At 57.0% G+C, this 24,286-nt stretch overlaps 9 protein-coding genes across 9 annotated transcripts; 4 read left to right on the plus strand and 5 right to left on the minus strand.

The window, feature by feature from the left end:
* Positions 1-203: 203 nt before the first annotated feature.
* Positions 204-2,118, plus strand: SPBR_03927 (T-complex protein 1 subunit gamma; the record flags this gene model as incomplete). The annotated part of the gene is made up of 3 exons (XM_040762215.1): positions 204-228; positions 394-1,901; positions 2,029-2,118. The coding sequence occupies 3 exons, from the start codon at positions 204-206 to the stop codon at positions 2,116-2,118; spliced, it is 1,623 nt and encodes a 540-aa protein (XP_040623226.1).
* A 606-nt stretch (positions 2,119-2,724) lies between these two features.
* Positions 2,725-3,459, minus strand: SPBR_04001 (uncharacterized protein; the record flags this gene model as incomplete). The annotated part of the gene is made up of 1 exon (XM_040762288.1): positions 2,725-3,459. One exon carries the CDS (start codon positions 3,457-3,459, stop codon positions 2,725-2,727), a length of 735 nt encoding a protein of 244 aa, XP_040623227.1.
* A 1,529-nt stretch (positions 3,460-4,988) lies between these two features.
* SPBR_03919 (phosphoglycerate mutase family domain containing protein) lies at positions 4,989-7,144 on the plus strand (the record flags this gene model as incomplete). Its single annotated transcript, XM_040762207.1, has 3 exons — positions 4,989-5,043; positions 5,125-5,567; positions 5,675-7,144. 3 exons carry the CDS (start codon positions 4,989-4,991, stop codon positions 7,142-7,144), a joined length of 1,968 nt encoding a protein of 655 aa, XP_040623228.1.
* Positions 7,145-7,798: 654 nt separating this feature from the next.
* Positions 7,799-10,363, plus strand: SPBR_03906 (ribosome biogenesis ATPase; the record flags this gene model as incomplete). The annotated part of the gene is made up of 1 exon (XM_040762194.1): positions 7,799-10,363. The coding sequence occupies one exon, from the start codon at positions 7,799-7,801 to the stop codon at positions 10,361-10,363; it is 2,565 nt and encodes an 854-aa protein (XP_040623229.1).
* Positions 10,364-11,210: 847 nt separating this feature from the next.
* On the minus strand, positions 11,211-12,139 carry SPBR_03983 (cytochrome c; the record flags this gene model as incomplete). The annotated part of the gene is made up of 3 exons (XM_040762271.1): positions 11,211-11,309; positions 11,392-11,582; positions 12,124-12,139. The coding sequence occupies 3 exons, from the start codon at positions 12,137-12,139 to the stop codon at positions 11,211-11,213; spliced, it is 306 nt and encodes a 101-aa protein (XP_040623230.1).
* Positions 12,140-13,618: 1,479 nt separating this feature from the next.
* SPBR_03986 (uncharacterized protein) lies at positions 13,619-14,502 on the plus strand (the record flags this gene model as incomplete). The annotated part of the gene is made up of 2 exons (XM_040762274.1): positions 13,619-14,298; positions 14,346-14,502. 2 exons carry the CDS (start codon positions 13,619-13,621, stop codon positions 14,500-14,502), a joined length of 837 nt encoding a protein of 278 aa, XP_040623231.1.
* Positions 14,503-14,793: 291 nt separating this feature from the next.
* Positions 14,794-16,014, minus strand: SPBR_03958 (exosome complex component RRP42; the record flags this gene model as incomplete). Its single annotated transcript, XM_040762246.1, has 1 exon — positions 14,794-16,014. One exon carries the CDS (start codon positions 16,012-16,014, stop codon positions 14,794-14,796), a length of 1,221 nt encoding a protein of 406 aa, XP_040623232.1.
* A 338-nt stretch (positions 16,015-16,352) lies between these two features.
* On the minus strand, positions 16,353-17,482 carry SPBR_03963 (uncharacterized protein; the record flags this gene model as incomplete). The annotated part of the gene is made up of 4 exons (XM_040762251.1): positions 16,353-16,977; positions 17,060-17,197; positions 17,262-17,367; positions 17,452-17,482. The coding sequence occupies 4 exons, from the start codon at positions 17,480-17,482 to the stop codon at positions 16,353-16,355; spliced, it is 900 nt and encodes a 299-aa protein (XP_040623233.1).
* Positions 17,483-19,073: 1,591 nt separating this feature from the next.
* Positions 19,074-22,242, minus strand: SPBR_03897 (psp1 domain containing protein; the record flags this gene model as incomplete). The annotated part of the gene is made up of 2 exons (XM_040762185.1): positions 19,074-19,743; positions 19,829-22,242. The coding sequence occupies 2 exons, from the start codon at positions 22,240-22,242 to the stop codon at positions 19,074-19,076; spliced, it is 3,084 nt and encodes a 1,027-aa protein (XP_040623234.1).
* Positions 22,243-24,286: the final 2,044 nt, after the last annotated feature.

Here is a 24,286-nt window from a genome sequence, read left to right on the forward strand (position 1 = left end):
TTTTTTCTTTTCTGTTTTTCCATACCCGATATTGCTCATCTTGCCTGAACATATTGCACACGACTGCATAGTGTCCGCGTCGACTTTTCGACTTGTTTTCCCCCCAGGCGACTTCGACTTCGTCAGCGGCCTGAAGCTATTTCAAAGCTTCTTTCTTCCGACTCCACGACCACCCAACAGAGCCCCTTTACCAAACAGCAAGGATGCAGGCCCCCGTGCTGGTGATGAGTATGTATTGCAAACATTGGAGGAGTGCATGAGGCTTCTCGGAGCTTATGAGGAGCTTTCTGGAGCTCGCTCCTACCCCGTGACCGCCGCTCTGCAGCTCCTCTCCTGCGACAGACGACAGAGGACAGACAACTAACTGCTGCTCTTTTTCTTTTTTTTGCACAGACACCGGAGGCGGTGAGAGACAGACTGGCCGCAAGGCGCAGCTGTCCAACATCGCAGCGGCCAAGACGGTCGCCGACATCATTCGGTCGTGCCTGGGCCCCAAGGCCATGCTCAAAATGCTGCTCGACCCAATGGGCGGCATTGTCCTGACCAACGACGGCCACGCGATTCTGCGCGAGATTGAGGTGTCGCACCCGGCCGCCAAGAGCATGATCGAGCTGAGCCGGACACAAGACGAGGAGGTCGGCGACGGCACAACGACGGTCATCATCCTGGCCGGCGAGATCCTGGCCCAGGCGCTGCCACAACTCGAGCGCAACATCCACCCGGTCGTCATCATTTCTGCCTTTAAGCGCGCCCTCAAGGACGCGCTCGAAATCATAGAAGAGATCTCGCTGCCCATTGACATTGACGACGACAAGGCCATGTACGGCCTCATCAACTCCTCGATCGGCACCAAGTTTGTGTCCCGCTGGTCGAAGCTCATGTGCGACCTGGCCCTCAAGGCCGTCCGCACCGTCGTCTGGGACATTGGCAACGGCGGTCGCCCCGAGGTCGACATCAAGCGCTACGCACGCGTCGAGAAGGTGCCCGGCGGCGAGATCGAGGACAGCCGCGTGCTCGACGGCGTGATGCTCAACAAGGACATTACGCACCCCAAGATGCGCCGGACGATTGAGAACCCGCGCATCGTGCTGCTGGACTGCCCGCTCGAGTACAAGAAGGGCGAGTCGCAGACCAACATTGAGATCTCCAAGGAGGAGGACTGGAACCGCATCTTGCAGATTGAGGAGGAGCAGGTCAAGGCCATGTGCGACGCGGTGCTCGCCGTCCATCCGGACATTGTCATCACAGAAAAGGGCGTCTCCGACCTGGCACAGCACTACCTGCTCAAGGCCAACGTGACGGCCCTGCGCCGCGTGCGCAAGACGGACAACAACCGAATCGCCCGCGCCACCGGCGCCACGATTGTCAACCGCGTCGAGGACCTGCAGGAGTCGGATGTCGGCACCAAGTGCGGTCTCTTTGCGATTGAGAAGATTGGCGACGAGTACTTTACCTTTTTGACCAAGTGCACCACCCCCAAGGCCTGCACGATCCTGCTGCGCGGCCCGTCCAAGGACATCCTCAACGAGATTGAGCGCAACCTGCAAGACGCCATGGGCGTCGCCCGCAACGTCATGTTCAATCCGCGGCTGTCGCCCGGCGGCGGTGCCACCGAAATGGCCGTGTCCGTGCGGCTGGGCCAGCTGGCCAAGAACATTGAGGGTGTGCAGCAGTGGCCGTACAAGGCCGTGGCCGATGCGCTCGAGGTGATCCCGCGGACGCTGATCCAGAATGCCGGCCAGAGCCCCGTGCGCGTGATCACGGACCTGCGCGCCAAGCACGCCGAGGGCAAGAGCACGTGGGGCATCAACGGCGATGCGGGCACGTTGGTGGACATGAAGGAGTACGGTGTGTGGGAGCCGGAGGCGATCAAGGTGCAGAGCATCAAGACGGCGATCGAGGTATGTTTGCCATGTCTGCCATCCTTTTTTTTTTTTTTCTTTTTTCTTTTTTTTTTTTTTTTTTTTTTTTTTTTTTTTTGATTTGGACACGATGGCCGCTAACATTTTGTGTTTTTCTCCCCTTTAGGCCGCCTGCTTGTTGCTGAGAGTCGACGACATCTGCAGTGCCAAGAAGGCACAACCAGGTGTGGGCACGGGTGCTGGTGGTGACGAATAGAGAGTCCACTCGTAAGAGGGGGATGTTGCGCCTTGTCTCTGACAATCAACCACACAGCCTTGCCGAGGTCAGCTAAACGTGCGAGCTTTACGCAAAAACGTGGGATTTACAATCTTTGAGGAAATCGTGTGTGGGTGGCGGAGGAAAGGAGAAGGATGAAATACAATAAAAAATAAACAACCGGTAAGACAAAACATATGGACCTTTTATTTTGAAATCGGCTGCCCAAGGCAGAACATAAATAGTTGCATTCATGTATAGTAGGGATGGCTTAGGCGTCTCGAGATGGTCACAAAAAAATAATATCCTGTATCATTTTTGTGTCGCCTGACAAACGGCGTGCCTTGGTAATCTTTTGGAACTCCCAGTCGCCATGGACATGTGTCCTGCGCTCTCTCATTCGATATTTCGATTTCCTTGTATGACACGGATCACAAATGGACTGCCCTCTAGGAAGACATTCGCGAACACATCTGTACCGGTCGAGGTTACCGCTTAATCTGCTTGGTCTGCTTGGCGTGCTTGTTCGTGGAATAAAACAGCGAATGCACCAGCTGACGCTGAGTGTGTAGTTGTCGGTTGTATGCTGTCTGCACTGCGCGGCTCTCAATCGTCATCGTCTTGGATAAGCAGGCCGGGTCCTTCAGCAGCCTGTAGGGGATCTTGTGCAACTGGTGCTTGGCTTGTCCATCCGCTGGCACCGTTTGCATTGCTGGATGCTCGGCTTGTTGCGTGGCTCTCGTCGTCCTTGTTGCCGTTTGCCGCCGCGGCGTTGGTGCTCCTTTCGCTGTCCTCCTCGTCGTCACCGTCGCGCTCGACGCTTGGTACGACGGGTTTTGAGGACGCCGCTGTTGATGGCACTGCTGCTGCACCACTGCCGTTGCCGCCCGCCTTCTTGCCGCTCTTGGCTTTGCGCGCCTTTGCCTTTTCCCGCTTCTCGCGGTTGCGCTTCGTCTTCTCGTCGTCGCGTGCTTCGCGCTCGCGCTTCTCCTTTTCAAAATCAATGGCGTCCCGATCGCGTGCTGCGTCCTCCTCTAGCTCGCGCAACCGTGCATATTCCCGCCGCCGGCTCGCCTTGTATACGTGGAACTCGCCACTGCCAGCACCGGAGCTCGAGCCCTGCACATTGGAGATGATCTCAGGGGGTGCGCCCCCGCCCGAGCCTCGCAAGCGGGCGACATCAGCGGACACTGGGATTTTTATTGCCTGATCGGGTTTAGCAAACAGCGCATCCAGTCCTGCCGCCTGCGCAGAGACAGGTGTCAGGGCGCGCTTCTTGACCGGCCGCTTTGAGCGCCGGTCGGCCGAGGTGGGGATAGATTCGGGGCCTTCGCCGGACATGGTGGGTACGCAGTAGAGGACGGCGACAATGGTTTGTGGGGGTAGAATCGACGGTCAAAAGTGAGGCTGCAATGACGAGAAGTCAGGGTGTTGAAAAAGACGATTGATGTTGACGTCGTGATTGTAGAAGGCAGAAGGTGAAAATACGCTTAGCCTAGCCCAGTGGAGCTGCACGTGATCAAATTCGAGATGGAGATAGCGCAGAGCGCACCAAAAGTCGTGTAAGTCGTCAGTACGGCATCTCAAGATATCTTACCTCGTTTTGACGCCCAGACTTATTGAAATAAGACCTGCGATACGCAGGACTTTCAATAGTAAGAGTTTTTTATGATTTCCCTTGAAAATGTCAGTCTCTTGACAGTTCATGTACAACAGCCGCATCGAATTGCCCAGAAACGAATTCATGGACGTTCCAACTGCTTCAAGTAAATTCGAACCCAGGACCAACAAGTGAAGCGAAGACACTGTCGTCTGCTATCAAACCTTCCCGCTTCGGTGGCTACCGTCTGTTTTCCTGTCTGCGTGATCGCAAACAAAAGCCAGCACCGACAACGGCCTGCCCGCGACTGGCCGTTAACGCTGCAAGACCCCTGTAATTAGATCGTATTCACGCCAGAACCAGCTGCCGCCTAGCACACACCTCAAAGCAAACACGCCATTCGCTGTGCCTGGCCTTTGCCGCCGAACAAATCGCGCCAGTCCTCCAGCCCGACAACTCCCGCCGATCTAGGCACCTTCCCTGTGAACGACTGCCGCTGCTGGGGCAGGCCTGGCCGCACCTTCCTTCAGATGTTCATATTCGTTGGTTCCGGTTGGTTGTGGCAACAGCTCTTTCCCCAGCCGTCCCGTTGTCGCACTTTCCCTGACAGAAAAAAAATAAAAATAAAATAAAAATAAAGGCAACCCAATTTGTTTGCACTTTAATACCACGGCACGAAGACTCACATCGTCAACACAACCACACCATCTACAAACGGCCAACAACCAAGCTGCATCCTTGCGTCTACATCGACGCACCTTCAGCACTCTCCCTGCGGTTAAACCGGCGCAGCAGCGAGTCCTCTTCTGTGGCGTGTACGCCGCTTGTTGGCAGTTTTTCCTGTTCATTTCTTTATTTCCTTTCTTCGCCCTGACTGCTCTGTCTCGAACCGGTGCTCGTCTCACAGGTCGACGCTGGCATTCAGTTTGGCCAGGCTACGTAAGACCCGTCTCTTACCTTAACCGCCGCGCCCTCGGCCTAGCTTCAAACACTAGTCCCCCCAGGACGATAAAGTCGCCACAAGTATTTCGTACGAACGTCCAGACAAGCAACCGTCTTTTTCGTCAGACTACTCGCTGAGGTCCACATCGTCACCTCATACACACTTGTTCGTCTCATACACCTCGCCTGTGAACCAAGCAACTCTGTTGATTCTCTCCCTTCGGGCATCGCTTCAAAACTGCTCCGACACTTTTTCTTCGTGCTGGAGTTTCCGTCGCGCCCAACCCGCGCTCTTCCTTGCTCTTCCCTGGCGTGACCTATATCGACCATGGGAAAGCCGAGACTCCTCATCATTGTCAGACACGGCCAGTCTGAAGGCAACAGTGCGTAACCACCGTGGGCTGTTTCCTTGCTGGCGCGTCTCAAGTCTGGATGGTATGCTGACAACCTGCTTCCCACCTTAGAAAACCGCGACATCCACCAGACCATCCCGGACCACCGGGTCCGCCTGACCCACGAAGGATGGCAGCAGGCGTACGATGCCGGTCGCCGTCTGCGTGCCCTTCTGCGCGCCGACGATACCATTCAGGTCTTCACATCGCCGTATCGCCGCACGCGTGAGACCACGGAAGGCATTTTGCAGACGCTGACGTCAGACGACCCGGAACCCTCCCCGTTTAAGCGCAACAACATCAAGGTCTACGAGGAGCCCCGTCTCCGCGAACAGGATTTCGGCAATTTTCAGCCCTGCAGCGCGGAAATGGAGCGTATGTGGCAGGAACGTGCCGACTACGGCCACTTCTTCTACCGCATCCCCAACGGCGAAAGCGCCGCCGACGCCTACGACCGCGTCTCGGGCTTCAACGAAAGCCTGTGGCGCCAATTTGGCGAGGATGACTTTCCCAGTGTTTGTGTTCTCGGTACGTCTATTCTTCCCCCCCACGTCTTCCATACAGCAAGAGCTGACACCTTCAAGTCACACATGGTCTCATGTCACGCGTCTTCCTCATGAAGTGGTACCACTTTAGCGTCGAGTACTTTGAGGACTTGCGCAACGTCAACCACTGCGAGTTCCTCATTATGCGCAAGCAGGGGGACAGCGGCAAGTACAAACTCGAGAGCAAGCTCCGCACCTGGTCCGAGCTGCGGCGCGAGCGGGCCGCGCTCCTCAAACAGAAAGAGGAACTCGCTTCCAAGGAGAAGAGCGAAAAGGGAGACAAAGACAGCGCAAAATTGGAACGGGCTGAATCCGGTTTGTCCTCCCCGTCCTCCACAGCATTGGTGCCGCAAAGACGATGGGGCGGCTGTCCTAATGGTTGCAATCACGATAAGAACTTCAAGATCCGTCCTGGACTCGCCGATTTAATTCTACGCGACGGGACCAACGTCTATGACAATGCCAATGGCAGCCCGCGCACGTCGAAATCGACGTCGGCGATCAACAACCACGGCCACGGAAAAACCAGCAGCGGCACTCCACCCTCGCTTTCTCGGCGGACCACCGCCGTGCGCCGCTTCCAGGTGGCTGGGTACAGTGACGACGACGATGGCGGTGATGGTGGCGATGAAGTGGACGACGACAACCGGCCCTCATCGCAGGCCTCGAACGACACGAGCAACGATGCGTCCAACAAGAGCGCAATACATGCAGCAAATGCAACTGGCAGCGGCAGCGGCGCAGCGGGTAGTTTGGCGCCTCCCCATATTGACATTACGCGTGCCCGCGAGGAGATTGTCTCGTCGCCCGACGCCACGCCCTCGTTTATCACGCCCGAGGACCGCCAGCGGGCCGTTTCGCCCGGCAGCTCGCCGCCACCCAAGCCCAAGTCGTTATTGCATATTGGGCGCGATTTCGGCGGAACGTACAGCGGACACACAAGCGACGCCGACTCGTCGGAGGACGACCGCGTGCGGCACCGCATGGCACACTTGAAGCTGCACGCTGGCAGCTCCACGGAGTCGGGTGCGCAGTACACGCGCAGCCACAGTCACGGCCACGGCCACAACTATTATGGCAGTCACAGCAGCGACAGGTTCGTGTACGGCACGCTTGATGCCGTTGCTGCGTCTGCCACGATGCCGCGCAGTGGTACGAGCAAGACGGAGGCTGCGGCGGCAGTGTCTACGCCGCAAGGCGGACCCATGTCGACCGGTAGTGCGGGTGGTGGCTCGTCCAACCTGAGCAACATTCGCAAGAAACGCACCAAGAACATGGCCAACCGCTTGGGCGACGCGCCGTACTGCAGCGACTGCGATCACGATCACGATCACGATCACGACCACGACCACGACCACGACCACGACCACGACCACGACCACGGTGACACCACTGACGTGGGTGCTGACGAGTTGCACGCGACCGATGAGCTTCTCAACGCGGGTGTCGTCCTCGTCGACTCGAACGGAGACGATGAGACCGACGTCGACCCTGACATGGCCCAAGCGGAGCGCGATGACAAGAGCATCCAGGGCAGCGTCTACTAACCTCGCCGTTGGCTTGCCATCCTCGATCTGTTTTCTTACTCTATCTGATTGGATTTCTCTAGACTGCTCCCAACCTGACCCCTTGCTTTGTTTCCTCTTTTCCCCTCCAATTTTGCGTAAATTTCTCTCACGACAACGATACCTGGATCATGTTAGCGCCAACAGCCTCGTTTTTATCTAGATTGCAACCTTCATAGTGTAGTGTTTTTTGGCCCGCTGAATCGACTTATTTTGAATTTACAATTGCCTCTGGCATCGATGGGAATCGATGGGATTCACAACGATAATTCACCGCACAACGTTAACAAAAAAGGACAAGTTCCATATCCGCGTGGAACAATGCAAGAGCATCTGCAAAATGACGGCAAGGCTGTGAGGCTGTGAGGCTGTGAGGCTGTCCAGGCTATTTTAAAGTGGCGAGGATAATCACGTGGAGATAACCAGGATAAGAGATAAGTGAGTAGGAACCAAAAAAAAGTTCGGATCAGCCTTGCGATCTTCATAGTGAATTCTCTCTGGTTGCGAAATCGAGCAGCTGTCCCAAGCGGCTGTGTGTCACCGTTTCCAGCCTGTTTGCGACGACTTCTGTGACTTTGACCTCCTCCGTTCAGTCATTCCATTTTGAGGGTCATTGTATCGACGCCCATCAGGCAGATGACGCCTCCGGCTGGCAGAAACGGCTTTGTCTTCCGCCGCGAGGAGGAGCGGAAAGCGGAGGAGGTGGCTGAGGCACTGTATGCAGAGTACGACGCGGGCAAGCCAGGAGCAGTCCGTCCCACCGTGTCGATGCTGGTTGGGCAATTGCAACAGATCCGGAACCACGCCATCGCCCGGCAAAAGAAAAAGTACCTGGAGGCGCTGGCGTCCAAAGTGCTCGACGACCGTCTGGGCGCAGCCATGGCGGCACAGGCGATGCAGGCGGCGGAGAAGGCGAACGAGTCTGCGGCGGCGGCCAAACAAGGCACAGCAGACACAGCGACATCACAACCAACGTCGTCCACCGACGCGCAGGCAACGGCCGCGGCACATGACGGTACAACGGCGATGGATGCAGCAGCCGATGGTGTGGCTGCGCCCGAGGGCGAGGCAGCAGCAGAGGGGGACGGCACAGCAACAGCATCCGCACCGACGGGAAAACGGATACGGCGGGCGGGCGCCGAGGGCGGTGCAGCCAACGGCCGCATTGTGCGAAAACGGAAGCGGCGGCGGCACGACGACAGCAGCGATGGGGATGGCGGAAGCGACAGCGACAACCGAGAGCGCAAACAAAAGGGCGCCGTCGTGCCAACAACGCTGCCGTCCGACGGACCGACGTTTGCAGACATTGCCGGCATGGACGACATCCTCCGCGACCTGATCCGGCTGGTGTGGATGCCGCTGCGGCGCGGGTGCGATTTCAAGGACAGCGGCTCGCGGCCCAACGAGGCCGTGCTGCTGTACGGGCCGTCCGGCTGTGGCAAGACACTGCTGGCCAACGCCGTGGCCGCCGAGGCGCGCGTCCCGTTTTTCTCCGTGTCGGGCCCGTCGCTGATCGGCGGCATCAGCGGCGAGTCCGAGACCAACATCCGCGCCATCTTTGACGAGGCCGTGCGGCAGGCGCCGAGCCTGATCTTCCTCGACGCCATCGAGGCGCTGGCCGGCAAGCAGGATGCGTCCGGCAAGGGCCCCATGGAGATGCGCATGGCGCTGACGCTGACGAGCTGCATCGACCGCCTGAATGCGGAGGCCAACACGGGCAAGTACGTGATTGTGCTGGCCGCGACCAACAAGGCCGACAGCCTGGATCCGCTGGTGCGGCGGCGGTTCGGCGTGGAGATTGCGGTGCGGATGCCGAGCCAGGATGCGCGCGAGCGCATCTTGCAGACCATGACACGCGGCATGCAGTTTGCCGAGGACGTGGACCTCAAGGCCATTGCGCGCATGACGCCCGGCTTTGTCGGCGGCGACCTGCAGAACGTGGTCAAGACGGCGCAGCGCAACTACATGGATGCCAAGCTGGACGCCGTGCTTCGCCGCCTGCGGGCGACGGCGGGGCCGGAGCAGATTGGACATGGTGGCGGGTCCGCATGGCCGGAGGGCGAGGCACAGGAGGATACACGGATGACACTCACGACTGTGCCGACACCAGACGACGCAGAGACGGTGTCTGATGTGCAGCGGGACATTCGTCTGCTGAATGCGCACGAGGACGAGCGGTCGCTGGCGGCCGCTGCCATGGGCGTTTCAACGGCCGCTTCGACAGCGGCAGCATCCGGTGACGATGAGGCGACACACGCGGCAAACGGGATATTGGAAACAGCGGCACCGCGCGCAGAGGGCATCACGTCACAAAACTTCCGCGACGCCGCGCTGTCGGTCCTGCCGGCCGCCAAGCGCGAGGGCTTCAGCACCATCCCCAACACGACGTGGAAGCAGGTCGGCGCCATGGAGGTCCTGCGCAAGAAGCTGGAAATGTCAATCATCGGCCCCATCCGGTACCCGGACAAGTACGCCGCCGTCGGCCAGAAGCCCATGGGCGGTATTTTGCTGTGGGGCCCCCCCGGCTGCGGCAAGACGCTGGTGGCCAAGGCCGTGGCCAACGAGTCCAAGGCCAACTTCATCTCGATCCGCGGCCCCGAGCTGCTCAACAAGTGGGTCGGCGAGTCGGAGCGGGCGCTGCGCGAGCTGTTTGAGCGGGCGCGGGCCATGGCGCCGTGCATCATCTTCTTTGACGAGATGGACGCCCTGGCCGCGAAGCGCGACGACGCGCGGTCCGACGGCAGCGCGCGCATTGTCAACACGCTGCTGACGGAGCTGGACGGCGTGGTCGACCGCACGGGGCTGTTTGTGATTGGCGCGACGAACCGGCCGGACATTATCGACCCGGCCCTGAAGCGGCCCGGCCGCCTGGGCGAGAGCATCTTTGTTGGGCCGCCGACGGCCGAAGACCGCGTGGCGATTCTGCAGACGCTGTACCGCAACGCGATCCCGGGCGACCCGGACATGGCCGCGACGATGGACGTCATTCACGGCGTGGCCATGGATGCACGGTGCACTGGGTTCTCGGGCGCCGACCTGGACCACCTGCTGCGGACTGCGGGTAAGAACAGCCTAGACCGGACCGGCCTGCACAGCGCAGAGATGCCGAAGATCACGGCCGACGACTGGGAGGAGGCGCTTGCAGAGACGCAGCCGAGCACGAGCCTCGCAGAGCTGCGGCGGTACGAGAAGCTGCACTAAGACGAGGGGTGGTGTGTAGCGGTACATATACAATATACATGTATTTATAATATCATTGCGACCTACATATGCACATCTCACAAAACTTCAGTATGCAGATTATGTCAAGAGGGGAGAATGTGCTTGTTTTGATTAGAAGGCGTCAACCACGAATGAACGAATGAACAGTCTTTCATGGCAAGCCAGCTTTGGAAAATAAGGTCAGAGCGTAACGAGGTCTCTAAATCTCAACGAATTAACGCAACAGAGAAGAGAACGAGAAACAAAGTCCAACACCTCGACTCGGTCTCCAAACAGTCCCTTGTATAAACCATCATTTATATATCCGGTCGTTCGCCTTCCAAGGTTATAAGAAAGCTCGTTCCTGGAAAGCTGTGTTGCCTCGCTGTCCCATTTCTTATATCTCGTGCATCTGTTTCTATTCGGCCCTGTCTAATATGGTGGGTTCTGTGTATGCCGATCCGAGAAAGGAGGTGGTCCGGGAGGCCCGTTTGCTGGTGCTCACCGCGGGTGCCTCTCTCTCCGTCTCGGTCCGGCTCTATCGAGTGGATGGGTGAAATTTTGCTGAAATATTTTTCGTATATAAATTGGTGCGGAATGGTTTCTTTTTATGCCGTCTTCCGTCGTCCGTCTCTTCCTTCGCTACTGTTGTACAACGCGCCGGGGTTCTTTTCATTTCTTTCAAATCGTCATCTCGGCCGAAAATGCAAAACAAAAACGCATCGACGCCAAACAACCGTCGCCCGTCCTTCGTTGGGCCGCTTATGCGGTGGACTCCTTCAGGTAGCTGCAAGCTGTCAGTATACAATTTTGGAATCGGTAAACTCAAGTGCGGCAGCCAGTAAACCTACGCGATCAGGTCGTTCCGGTCCTTGTCCTTCTTCAGGCCACCAAAGGCCATCTTGGTGCCGGGGATGTACTTCTTGGGGTTCTCCAGGTAGGTGAACTAGAAACGGTGTTAGATTTGGCATGTCAAGACAATTGGCTCGCGACGACGTCTGAGGGTGAGAAGTTGGGGGCCAACGTACCAGAGTGCCCTCGTCCCAGGTGATGCCCTTCTGCTTGTTGGCATCGGTGTAGGCGTAGCCGTCGACGGAGCCGGTCTTGCGGCCGAACAGGCCGTGCAGAGCGGGGCCGACCTTGTTGCCGCCGTCCTTCTCGACGGTGTGGCACTGAGCGCAGCGCGTCTTGAACAGGCTGGCGCCCTTCTTCGAGTCACCTGTGGTCCTGTGTTAGCAGTTTCTCGTTTTCATTGTTTTCATTTTCACAGTAGGCAAAGCCAAGGCAGCCAACAAGTCGAAAGCTGGCCCAAAGACCACCCCTTGTGCCGTCGCTCAAAGTCGCCCGTCCGGTCCAGCGCAAGAAGACAGCTCCCCCCGCTGCAATACTATTAACGAGCGTGCAGAGTGATTTCCAGCTCTCATGCGCCGGCCACCCGCTCCAAGCCATAACCTTCACCAGCCGAGGCCCGGGACAGTTCCATAAGAGGTATTGTTCCATGGGCCACGAGTTCCAGCTTCGTCAGGCTTGCGCGGACTGTGCACGACGGAGTGGAAGCTTTTGGGCTTGCGGCGAACGGCGGTGAGACGCTTGGAGGGCAAAGGCGCAAACAGCGGGGGCGAGCAATGAGGGCGCATTGTGGCATGATGCTCTGGGCGGCAGCTTTCGACAGTCGAGACCCAGCCTTGCACGACTTTGTCTTGCGGCAAAACGAAGCTTCCCAGAAGAAGGAAATCAGAGTCGAGAAGAAAACAACTTACCCTTTCCGGCAGGCATTTTGTGTGATGCTGTGGGAGGTTGCAAAGAAAAGAGAAGTAGAGGAGAGTATGTGGGATTGGAAGTGAAGCTGGTGGTGCGTAATTGAGTGCGTGGGAAGAAGAAGCGGAAGGGGAAGAAGAAGAGGGCAGAAAACGGAAGACGAGAAAAAGAAAAAACAAATCGGGGAAAAAACAGGAGATCGAGGGAAAAAAAGAGGTTAGGCAGGACCGAACGAATAAACGCAGGGTGACGGAATGGATTGGCCTCCCGGAGAAGGAGCAGCCAGCGCTCATGGCATGGGCCCGCCCCTTCCCTGCTTTGGCGGTGGTCCCTCACTGTACCTTCTGTACAGCGGCAGAAGAGGCCTGCAAAACTAGCCCAAAAACGGCGCACAATCCCCGTCAGTGGCGGACTTGCCTCGGGGCGCGTGCTAGCGCATGCGCAGCCAATCAGCAGCCGCGCATTTGAACGTAGCTGACAGAAAAGGCAGGCGAGTCAGGTACCCACACCATCGGGAGAGGCCGGTAATAAAATTCTCTAAAAGAGCTCACTGAAGGACAGTTGGCAAAAAAAAAAAAGAAAGAAAGAAAACAAAATTGGCGCTGCAATTTTGCAGCGACCCGGTGTTGAGGCAACGAAAACGAGATTTTCTTCAGCACACAGAACCAAAAGCAAACACCGCGTTTTCCGACTACTGTATACAGAATACTGTGGACAATAGATCCAGTTTTCAGTCCAGACTTTTCTAGCGGACTCGGAATTGGCGAATCGAAGCCTTTCTTTTTCACAGCAGCCTGGCAAAGGCACGACAGGCAAGGCTCATCGGCCCAACAGCCTGCCAGAGAACGGAGACGTCGTACCTTTGTGCCGTTTTTAAGCCCGTTGGCCATTTACCCCAGCAGTTTACTGGTGCTGTTGGTGGTTTCTGTCTGAGGCATCCAAGCATATCTCGTATTTCGGACTGCTATCAGCACCGAGTTTCTTACATCGTACGATGGTCTGGCTGTTTTGAGCACGGGAGGACTCACGGGGTCTGTCACTGGTGGATTCACAGACCACGTCGTATTAGAGGAAAAACAAAGGTTGCTTTCTTTCGTCACCACTAATATGCAACTATCCGATATGAGAACTGCTTGAATTCATAGCTCTCCGAGCAAAGGCCGCCGATGGGTGCAGGTCTGCACCCGCTTGGATTGGCCGTCGCAAAATTGACAAGGGCGGCCAATTGATCAAGTAGAGAGGACGTTTGGAGTTTGCTGCTTGCTTGACCAACGTCCGTCAATGCCGAGCATGGATCGTGACGTGGACGACGTACTCGAGTCGATGGTTTACCCCATTGTGTGGCGCACGTGACACTACTTGGGAGGTCAAGAGGTTTGGTGGGGGCGGTCAATCGTTCCTCATTTTGCATTTTGTGCCCCTCTGCCGACTGCAACGACCTCGAGTCCCCCATCCTTCCTACCACCAAACCACAAGCAACGACAGCATCCGGCGGCCATGGCTACGATTCCTCGATTCCTTTTGCCCCGGCGCGGGCCCATGTGGCAGCAGCAGCACACATTTGCGTCGCGGCTGTCGGCGACCGCACGTCGGCCCGCGGCAACATCGACGGCGTCCTCGACCAGCGGCTGCACGGGCATCATCCAGGGCGTCCGGAACGCCTCGACACGCCCGCCCAAGGCCGGCGGCGCTTCTACATCTACAGCCTCGCCATCGCCGGCGGGTGGCAGCCCGGGACACGTCCTCGAGAAGCCGGCCAAGTTCAACCCGCCGTCGCATGGCGCCCGCCTGCCACGGCGCAACGCCAATGCGCCCGCCGCCCAGCACTACGGCGGCGACCTGTCCGCGGCAGAACGCGCCGCGCAGCGCACCCGCCAGTACCCGGGTATGATGGCGCCGCCGGGCACGTGGGCGCACTGGTTCTGGACGAGCCGCGCCTTCCACCTGGGCATCACCATGTCCACCCTGGCCGCGCTGGCCGTCTTCACGCTCGTCGAGAACTTCCGGCGGACGTCGCCGTTTGTCGACATGCTGCCGACATGGCGCGAGGCGATGCAGCACCCAATCCTGGCGGCCCGCACGACGATGGAGGTGGTGCGGCTGACAGAGCACCACCGCGTGACTGTGATTGCCGAGCGGCGGCAGATGCGCGTGGACGACGTGGCAAAGCGCACCATGTACCGCAAGGCACACACGGCCTGGACGAGACGGTGGGCTTTGGCAGCAACGGTGGCTGGTTTGGCGGTGATGGCAAAAAGAACCAGGGCCCTGTGCCACCGCCCCGCAACGAGGTGGACGATGCATCGCCGGTCCGCGGCGAGGCCCCGGTTGAGGAACCTGCAGAGGCCGGGCCGCGGAAGAAGTTCCTCGGGATCTTTTAGGTGCCCCGTTGTCGGTGCCATATTGTAATTCTTCCTTCTCCATCCTCATGTGGCAATGCAATTGAGCGAGAGCACAACTATAGTGTACGAATATTGTTTTCTTAAAAAGACAATGTCAAAATTGGGCATTCAAAGCGGCTGCAAATGTATGCCACTGCATTGTATCTGGCAAACGTGAAAGTAAATGCACATGACCACAATAACTCTTGACGCCCAGTCCGCCGTTAATCCCAGCCGTTTGTCGTTTCTCCAAAGATGCAGCAGCATAAAACAAATCGTCCAAGTCATCCCCTATACAATCTCGACGCCTTCCAGGCCGGCAAAGACCTCGTCAGCCACACCGCCTTTTTGCAGGACCTTGTGCGTCATGGCCGCCAGCAGCGCCACTTTGGCACCGCCACGGGGTGCCCGCCACACGCCATAGACGTCTTCCGTCTCCGAGGCCAGGCGAGCCGTGGCAGCGGGCGGTTTGCCGTCTTGTTGTGCCGTTGGTGTTGGTGTTGCCTTGGGCTTGTTCGCGTCGGGGTCGTATGGTGTTCCGGGAGCCGTGAGCCGAGAAGGCGGGTCAATGGTGCGAATGGCAAGAAGACGGAGGGAGGAGGAGGAGGAGGAGGAAGAGGAAGAAGAAGACGAAGAAGCCACTCGGCCGACCGAGACGGCCAGCACAGCATTGGCCACAGCCAGCTCCTCCGCCGTGGGGTCAAAAAGAATGTTATCGCCGACGGTCATGACGAGCAGCGTGATGGGCGGCCGGGACTGTGTTGATGTTGATGCCATGCTATCTGACTGGGAGGTGTGCTCCTGTGCGTATAGGAATGTCGATGCATCCCAGTCGTCGTCAAAGAACGGGTCCTCGTCGCCCTCCGACACCAGCCGGGGCAGCCGCGTCGCCAGGAGCGCCAGATGCGTCGTCAGCGACAGCAGGGGCAGCGGGTAGGACAGCGGTGGCGAGATCAGCAGCACGTCCAGAAACAGCTTCCAGTGGAACCGCCGGTTGATGCGCAGTGCCTTTGTGAGCCCACCGTCCGCCAGCAGCGCCTCGGCCAGAAGAGCGCCCAGAAAGACCGTGCTCGCGTCGTCGTCGCGCACACCTGGAATCTCGACCGTCACCTCGACCCACGACGGCGACGCATTGCCGCCCGAACCACCACCGCCACCTCCATTCTTAGCACCCCCCTTTGTGCCTTCGCCGTCGCCGCCGTCGTCGTCGTCGGCGTCGGCCCACAAGCCGTCTTCCTCCTCCTCCTCTTCGTCATCGCCATCGCCCACGCCGCCCTCGCCTCGTCTTGTGCGTTCGACCTGTGCCTTGACGCCGACAATGGCTTCTGTCCCATCGGAAAAGCATATGCGAGCACTGCCATTCGCGCCAGGGAGCATGCCCGTCTCGGCGCGCAGGGGACGGAACTGTGCGGGTGTACGCCCATCGGGGCGGATGGGTGGTTGTTGCGCCAGCGATGTATGGAGGAATGCCAGCTCGGCGGGCGACAGCAGCACGTGCTGCGTCGTGGCCATGGTTGCGAGGTTTCTTTTGAAGCGTGTAAGTGTGAGTCTTTTCTGTTCGAACGCGTAATTGGGCCACGGGTATCTCAATTCAATCGGATCGTCGTCTATTGGTCTTTGGTTCTGCTCTGTGGTAAAAAATGGCTTCGATAAAAGATAGTATGAACTTTTTTGGTAGCTGCCGCCCCGCTACTCTGTTCTTGATTGGCTCTAGCCCTGAGAACATGGAGCTCTGGTCCGCTGTTTGTAGAGTGCAAGACAAGGCTGTAAAGCCTCTTGGGACTCACTAGTGTGCGCAGACACACATCAACGAATCCATGTCGTGCACCTGCTGCTTCCAACGCTCACATCTAACAATCAAACGTCACCGATTTTCTCACACTTGTACCGCCGTGCGCCTGCCCACCAACACCCGGCAGCGTCTTCAGCAGACCCTTGAGCGCCTGCACCTGCGACTTGGCCGCCTCGCCCCAAGTCTGGCCACGCGCCACCGTCGCGCGGCTGCGGGGAAACATCTGTAGCGCTGAGCGGCCCGTCTGGTTCAGTCCGCCCGCGGGCGCCGCCATGCCGGACACCAGGTCCTTTGCCTTGCCGCCGCCCGCTGTCCCCCCATCCGCCGATGTCTTGGGAACAATGATCTCATGCACCAGACTGTCGCCGTACACGCGGCCGTAGCGGAGGAGCTTGTGGGCCTCGGCGCGGTCCTGCTGCCAGGAGACCTGCACGGCGTCGACGCTCTTTGTCGTAGTACCGGCATCGCCGTTGTCGTTGCCGTCGCCGTCGCCAGCACCCAAGAGGGCTTGCTGGAGGGCTTTGCCGGCCTCTTCGTAGCGGGCAAGAGTATCATGGAAGAGCGCGAGGACTTCGCGCCCAGCGATGTAGAGTGGGTGGTCGGCGGCACCGAGGGACGCACCAATGGAGGCTGTCTCGTAGGCGTCACGGATGCGCTCCAACGTTCTCTTGTTTTCCTTGGCTCTGTGCACGTCATACGTGTTAGAATCACCAGAGTGGCACGTCCATGCGCCAAAAAAAAAAAGCGTTCCGACCACACACGTACGTTGCCTCTTCGCCCCGGCTGAGCGTAGCCATGGCCTTGTCACGCCCGGCAGCCACAATGCCCTTTTCAAACGCAGTCACGTATTGCTTGACTCGGTCTGCTTCCTGGTTGCGGGCGCCAGCCTGCACAGAGGACCATCTGCAGTCTTGTTAGAGAGTACAGGGTCAACATGAAGAGCAAAACACGTATTTGGAGAACCTACTCGGTGCCGCGACGTTTCTTGGCCTGGGCAGGACGGAACGAGTCGGCATCATCTTGCCCGAAGCCGTCAAGATCCGAGTCTTCGACAGACAGATTGGAATTGGAGTCTGGTCGGGTAAGTGAGAGCCCGTTAGCAAGGTCAAACAGTCGACAGCTGGAGACGTAGTCGAAAAGGTAGCAGTGTGACTTACAAGCTCGCTTTCTTCCTTTTGTCGGCGCCATGCCTTAATCGTTAGTCGACTTATTCAGCCAAATTGGGTAGATGGAGGTCTCGAAGTGAGCAAAAGACTTGATACAGAACGCGATGATGAAAAGAGACGAGGAAGAGGACATGAAAAGGGGTCAGCGTGGTCCGTTTTGTCAATTCTCTCGTAGAAGGCGCAGCCGAGGAAGGAGCGATGGGCTGCGTCCCGAACTGTTGTGATGCGAGAATGTCGAGCTTTGAGTAAGAACGACTCACAACATTGACACCGCTCCTTCCTTCTTTTCCCGTCTTGGTACCTGCGCGGTCGCTCTGCTAAGACTTTCTGCTAAGACACTCTTAATATCAACAAGAAATATATTTTTATTAATCTTGTGTATCGTTTTCATACGTAAATATCTTTTTTGTAAAAAAAAGAAAGAAAGAAAGGATGGGGAAAGGGATGAGCGTCACACGAACGTATATGACACGTACTCACATAGGAACCTAGGTTGGAATTCTATAGTATTTTGGCAAGAGAAAGAAACACTGTGAGAGACAAACCTATAATGCCTATCATGCCAGAACAAACGAGACCATGTTTATGAAAATTTGAATTACATCTTGGGGTTGCCTGAAAAACAAACAGCAGACAACCAGAACAGACAAGGAAGCAGAATGTCGTACATCAGAACAACAAATCTCTTGTATCTATCGAGGAAATTTCCGTCATAAGAGATTTAGACAATCTTGTCTTTCTCCCCGTTGCGTCATAATGTCGAAAGCAGCAAAACAACATGAAAACATGTGACTATCAAGGCGAAGGTGAAAGGGAACAAACGAAATATAGCTTGCGAAGAAAATTATTAACGACAGAAAGACAGCGGAGTGTGACACAGTACAAAGACAAAGTAAAAAAACAAGTGCCAACAGGAGAACAAACCATAACGAAACAAGGTATAAAAACGGATGTGTAGACAGACAAGTACATATCATAAGGGGAGCAACCCTTTTTAGTAAAAAACAGAAGATAACCTCTAAAATGCAAAAGGGATAGGCAGATCATTGCAGAACCAGACAGGGAGGAAACTGTTCTTGTTCCTCGTAACGCCCTGCGCCGAATCCGTTCTTTCTGTGGTATCCTTGTCCTCCTTTTTTTGTATATTTGAAATTGTCGTCGGCAATTCAAAAGTGAAAGCGAAAGCGAAGTGAAAATGTGAACATGTGAACATGTGAAAATGTGAAAAATATGAAAACGTGAAAAAAAATTCGTCGTATGTAAACACATGGCTTTGTCTCTTTTCGTCGTGTCCTCGTTGGAAGAGAAAGGAAATGCACTCTAAGCATTCTGCTGTCTAACCCGGTGGCAGAACGGAACAAGTATAAATCAAAGTGAAACACAACAGAATGCACAAAAGAAATTAGCACAACGACAAGCAGGGCGTCGGATATTGGCCGGTTTGAAGACGCCCGGTTTTTTGGTTCTCCCTGGCAGAACTCTTCAGCTGTTTTGCATCCATGGTAGACACAATAGCCTTGCCACAGGGAATTATTTTCTTTCTTTTTTTTCTTTTTTTTTTTCGTCATTGTCCATCAAAGGCCGTCTCTCCAATGCGCTTGGCGATTAAGATACTATCTCGAGTTGAGAGACAAGCCTTGGAAGGAACTGACCCATTCCCCAGAAGGCGCAAGCGGGGACATACCCTGGCCATTCTGGTTGATATCGGGCTGGCCAGCTGGGAACCGGCCACGCAAGTTGTAGTCTGCAGGGACAGCGTAACCCATGGCGTAACTTTCGGCAGCCGCAGGGCCTCCCATGTTTTGCCCACCATATCCCATACCAGATGCGCGAGGGATGTTCCCAAACGCGGCATATGGGCTGTACGGGAACGAGCCTGGGTAGGGGCCACCACCGGGACCACCGATGCTAGGCGGTTGCGGGCTGACAGCGCCGGGACCGCCGGGATAACCACGGTTAGAAGGCACTGGTGAGTAGGCAGGCTGGTGCTGTTGCTGCTGCTGCTGCTGCTGCTGCTGAGGACCAGCCTGCGGAGGCGGGGAGACCTGACCACCCTGCTGGGTCTGGCGACGTTCCGACGTCGGGGCACCACGGCCAACACCAACAGCACCGGGCCCAATGCCGCTCGGTGCCTGGAGACCAAGGGGTTGGCTGGCGAAGGAGGCCGGGTTAATGGCGGACATCCAGATGCGGGTCTTGTAGATTTTGAATAGGTCCGTGACCAGGGAGTTGAAGTTGATGTAGGCGTCGGCAAAATAGTAAAAGGTAAGCTTTTTCCAGTCCCTGTGGCGTGTGTTAGTATGTTGTTACCGCTGGATCCAATACTTTTTTTTTTTCGTGGTGCACGTCGCAAAACACTGGGACTTACATTTGGAACTCAGCGTCAAGGATCTCCATGTTAAGGCCGTGCTCCTTCACCTTCTGCATGCAAACGCGCTTCGCCTTCGCTTCGTTTCCTTCCTTGTCTCTCAAGGCGTGAATCTCGTGGTTCTGGGCAAGACGCTTGATGAGCTTGGGTTTGAGCTCGCTGGTGCTCGGCTCCTGGACGTGATGCTGGCCGGGCGGGCCCATGCCGCCAATGGCGCTCCCTTGAAGGCCAGTGGACGATGCCAAAAGGCCAGCACCCACGCCATCCTGCGCCGCAGCAGCATTCTGAGAGTACATCATAAGCCACTTGTACTGCTCCTCGGCATAGTGCTCTTTGAGTCGTCTGGCTTCGACCCAGTCGACGTTGTCCACGGCCACGGTTCCCAGATCGGTGCCACGGTCAGCCTCGACAATAACGAGGTCGCCCGGCTTGACCGTCAGGCCGGTGCCCTCCTGGATGTAGAACACATCGGCACGAGCGCACTTGAAGAGGACGATGTGAAGCGGAGTCGAGCGATTTGGCTGCGACAAACCGTACATGCCACGCTGAGGCGATGTCGGCCGCGCGGCATACGTCGGCGGGTGTAGACCATAGGGCGAGGGGTACGCAGCACTGCCGCCACCAGCGTAAGCGGCGCTTGCTGAAAGTTGTTGTTGCTGTTGCTGAGCTTGCTGGTGTTGTTGCTGCTGGAGGAGTTGTTGGGGCGTGATCTGAGACGCGCCCGGCGAGACACCCGGACCATTGCTGTACATGGACTGCGCGGCAGCGGCGGCGGCGGCGGCGGCGGCGGACTTGGCAGCAAAACTGTGCGGGTTATCAAAAGGCGACGTGAACTCGATCCCGCCCGGTTGCTGCTGATCCTGTGCATTTGCATCGTGCGCAAGGACAACCTCATTGATGGAGCTGATTGACGCTTGGCGGGTGGGAACGTCGGCAAACGAGTGACGGCGGCTCGGGGAGACATCGGAGAAGCCGGCAGGGGTGGTTTGCCAGAACGCCTTCTTCACACTCTCAAGCTTGCGGTTCTCGACAGAAAACGGCGACCGGAAGGAGCCAGGAGCGGCAAACTCGCTCATTCTGCGCACGTTGGCTCGCTTGGCCGCGGTGGCAAAGTCACCGTCGTTGATCTCGTCCAACTCGTCAATAGCAAAGTCAGAAGCCTCCTCAGGGACAGACTCCTGGAGGCCATAGCCGTTGTCCAGGCGGTAGGCAGCGCCCGTCGACGCACGCGGGCGGATGCGGGCGTTATGGTACTGCTGGCTGGCGTGCTGGCGAAGCATGGCGTTCTCACGGGTCAACATTTCAATGGTCTTGGCCTCGGCTGACAGCTGCTGGCTGCCTTGGAGTGAATCGTTGATGCTCCCATCGTCATCATCATCGACCTCCTTTACTTTGCCAAGCATGCCGCCGTCGTTGGACATTTCGCTAAGCATGCTAGGCCGCGAGGGACGGTGCTGCAGGCCGGCAATCGGGCGGGACGAGCGGGGGCCGGCCAGCAGCGACGAGCCGCCGAGGGACGACGTCAGGGCCGGCGACGTGGCAGACCCCGTGAGAGCAGCAACATCAGGCTCGAGCTGGCCGACGGAGTAGGACTGCGACCGGTACGTCTTGGGAGTCGGGTGCAGAGGGATGGCAAAGGGGATTTGCGACGTTGTGCTGAGACCGTCCCGTGCCGCCGGAGAGGATTGCGAAGGGTAGCTATCGGCATTTCCGCTTCCGAAGAACGAGCCACCAGCAGAGCCAGGCGGGATTGCAGATGTTGGAGACGGCAGCACCTCAGACAGTCTGGAAGGCGGGTCTTTGCGCTCGGAATTCCACATGGCTGTGCCCCAGGGGAAAGAGGTGGACGCGTTGGAGTGAGTGCGGTTCAAGACGCCCGAAGACGACGTGGCGTGTGCACCCCAGGTCGCGGCGGTGCCAGAGGTTGTACCAGTTCCACCAGCACTGGCATCAATTGCCGGCGTGCTCGGGTGCGACGTGGTGGGCGACATTGATGCGCTATTGAACGATTCGTTTCTCGGCCGGACGAGGCCCTGGCTGGTGTCGTTGAGCCACGAAGCGCGGCGGACGGGCTTAGGCGGCTGCGACTGAGACTGAGACTGGGACTGAGACTGAGACTGTGGCTGCTGCGCCTGTGAAAGGGACTGCTGGCCCTGGCTCAAGTGTGTGGTGGGAGAGGACGCCGTAGCGGCGTTGGCGGCGGCAGCAGTCGTTGCTGCTGTGTGAGGGTTTTGGTAGTTTGGTTGGCTATGCAGGTCGGTCTCCTCATCTGAGCTAGCCAGGGCCTCTGAATCGGGGGTGGACCGGCGATTGAACTTGTCAAGCAAAATAGCCTGGCTACCTGGAGCTACAGAGGAGAGTGTATTGCTTTGACCCAGCTTGGGGGGTGGGCCAGACTTAAATCCGGCGCTCATTGTCCGTAGGTCCTTGTCGGTCAAGGTCTTCGGACGGGGAACAATTATACCCGCTTGCGCCGCATTCAAAAGCCGTTCCGGTCAGGAGAGGCACCGTGTTATGTTGACGGTGCAGGGCGGATGTGAAGACGACACCGGTCCTTTTGAGGGGTCTTAAGATCACCTCGAGACGAGACCGTCTTGGGGTTCTTGTTGTTTTCCCCCTAGGAGTGTGCCGGGGGGCGGTGGTGCGCGATGGTGTACAGTGGCGTGACACTGTAAAATCGTCCTCCGTTTCTGAAACGGCTCGATTGCGGGGTGCCCAATGTAGAGTCTTGTGCTATGTCTCTCGGCTTGCCGTTGCTTTGGGGCACAACACAAAGCCGTGATGTTTGTGGCGAAAAATGAGGATTGGTGAATGCGGCACGTGAGTGCGTATGTATTCCGTTGGTGGGTGGTAAGATAAATTGGTGTCGTACTTTGTAGGCCAGGCCACAGCGGGTGCGTAGGTCACAAGGTTGCGATGAACGGTTCAGCAAAATGGTCGATCCGTGCAGTGCAAATTCGATGCCAGCAATGCAAACCAGGTTGAAAGTCGTCGAGAGAATGACGCGAAGTGGACGCCCGACGCAAAAGCAAATGAGAAAGGAAGAGGAAGAAAGACAAGATCGAAAGCTGTCAAGAGCCGCGAAAACGAGGGAAAAGGGAAATTAATGGGATAAAGTGGCGACTGGACGCGACCTGCAGACGATTGGTTAGCCTCGTGACGCAGTGAGGAGAAGGGAAGCAGCGTGCTATGGCGGCCTTTGTAGTCGAGAGTCGCTCTACGCTGTAATTACTTAGTGCACTTCTCCTTCTCTTCCCCACGTATGTTCTCCACGAGTCGACAATGAGGGACGTGTCTCGAAACAGGATGGCGGCGTGGAAAAGCAGAGTGAGCAAGCGGGCAAGTACAGCAGGCAAGGTCGGTCAGGTGAGCCATCCATTTGGCCTTTGGCTATGGAGCGTTTTGGCTTTTGGGGCCTCTTGTACAGAGCATTTGTGCAGCCAACCAGCCCAACAGATTTGGCGGTGAAGTCGAAAAGGGAAAATGAGGAGTAAAGGAAATTTTCTAGCCAACAAGGGAAGAGGGGAAGGGCCAGGCCCAGGAAACGAGATCTCGTCAGATGACGGGGATGGGATGCGAGTGAGGGCCAAACAGAAGGGAATTGAGAAACGTTGCAGAATCTTAGAGCAGAAGAGTAATTACTCCATCCTTTGTAGCTCTGCCTTCTTTGTTCGGAGCAAATGCGCAAAACAGACAACAGTGGAAACCAGGTCCGTTACCAGTGCAAACAGAATAAGTCGACTGCAGCTTGCAAAGCTGCCGTCCCCGGAAAAGAACAGGGAACGCCTTGTCCTAAAAGAACCAGGGGCAGGAAGGGAAATGAAGACAGACGACAGACAGGCGGCGCGACGGTGGGAAGGGCAAGCAGACTAACGTTGAAAGAGGAGACTAAAATGTGGAGTTGTCACAGTAGCTTACCTGGGGAAGAAGTTGGAAGCCACCGCCGATAGTTTAACGTCGTAGTCAACTCGTACTCCGTACGACCTGCTGTGGATGGCAATATCAAGTGACTTCGTCAAGCCTGGAACGTCTGGCTGCAGATGTGCATGCAGAAAATAAATCTCGGGAGCGATGTTTGCACGTCGAAGCGGGATCGAAGGCAAATTGGAATGACAGAGAACGTCTCGAAACGCTGGTCGTGGTGATGACAGCTGGGGTTCAAAATTTCAGTTGAACTCGCGGTGACGGTAGGAGAGGCGGAGACAGCAAGGAGGAGGAAGGGTTTGCGGCTGTTGTTTTGGCCGGAGACACGAGGACAAGGGGGTCCAAGATGGTCGATGGGGAGGGACAGCCCTGTGGAGGAGTATGGAGTCTGCGAAAGGGCCAAAAAGAGGGGAAACGCAAAGAAAGCGCGAGGCCGGGAATTGGACGAGGAGAGGAGGAAGATGTGGCCGTCGATTGCAAAAGAAAAGAAAAAGAAAAGAAAAAATGAACGTCTGGCGAAGGGCGCGAATCGAA

The sequence above is a fragment of the Sporothrix brasiliensis genome, assembly GCF_000820605.1.
Source record: "Sporothrix brasiliensis 5110 chromosome Unknown Cont12, whole genome shotgun sequence".
Taxonomy (NCBI): domain Eukaryota; kingdom Fungi; phylum Ascomycota; class Sordariomycetes; order Ophiostomatales; family Ophiostomataceae; genus Sporothrix; species Sporothrix brasiliensis.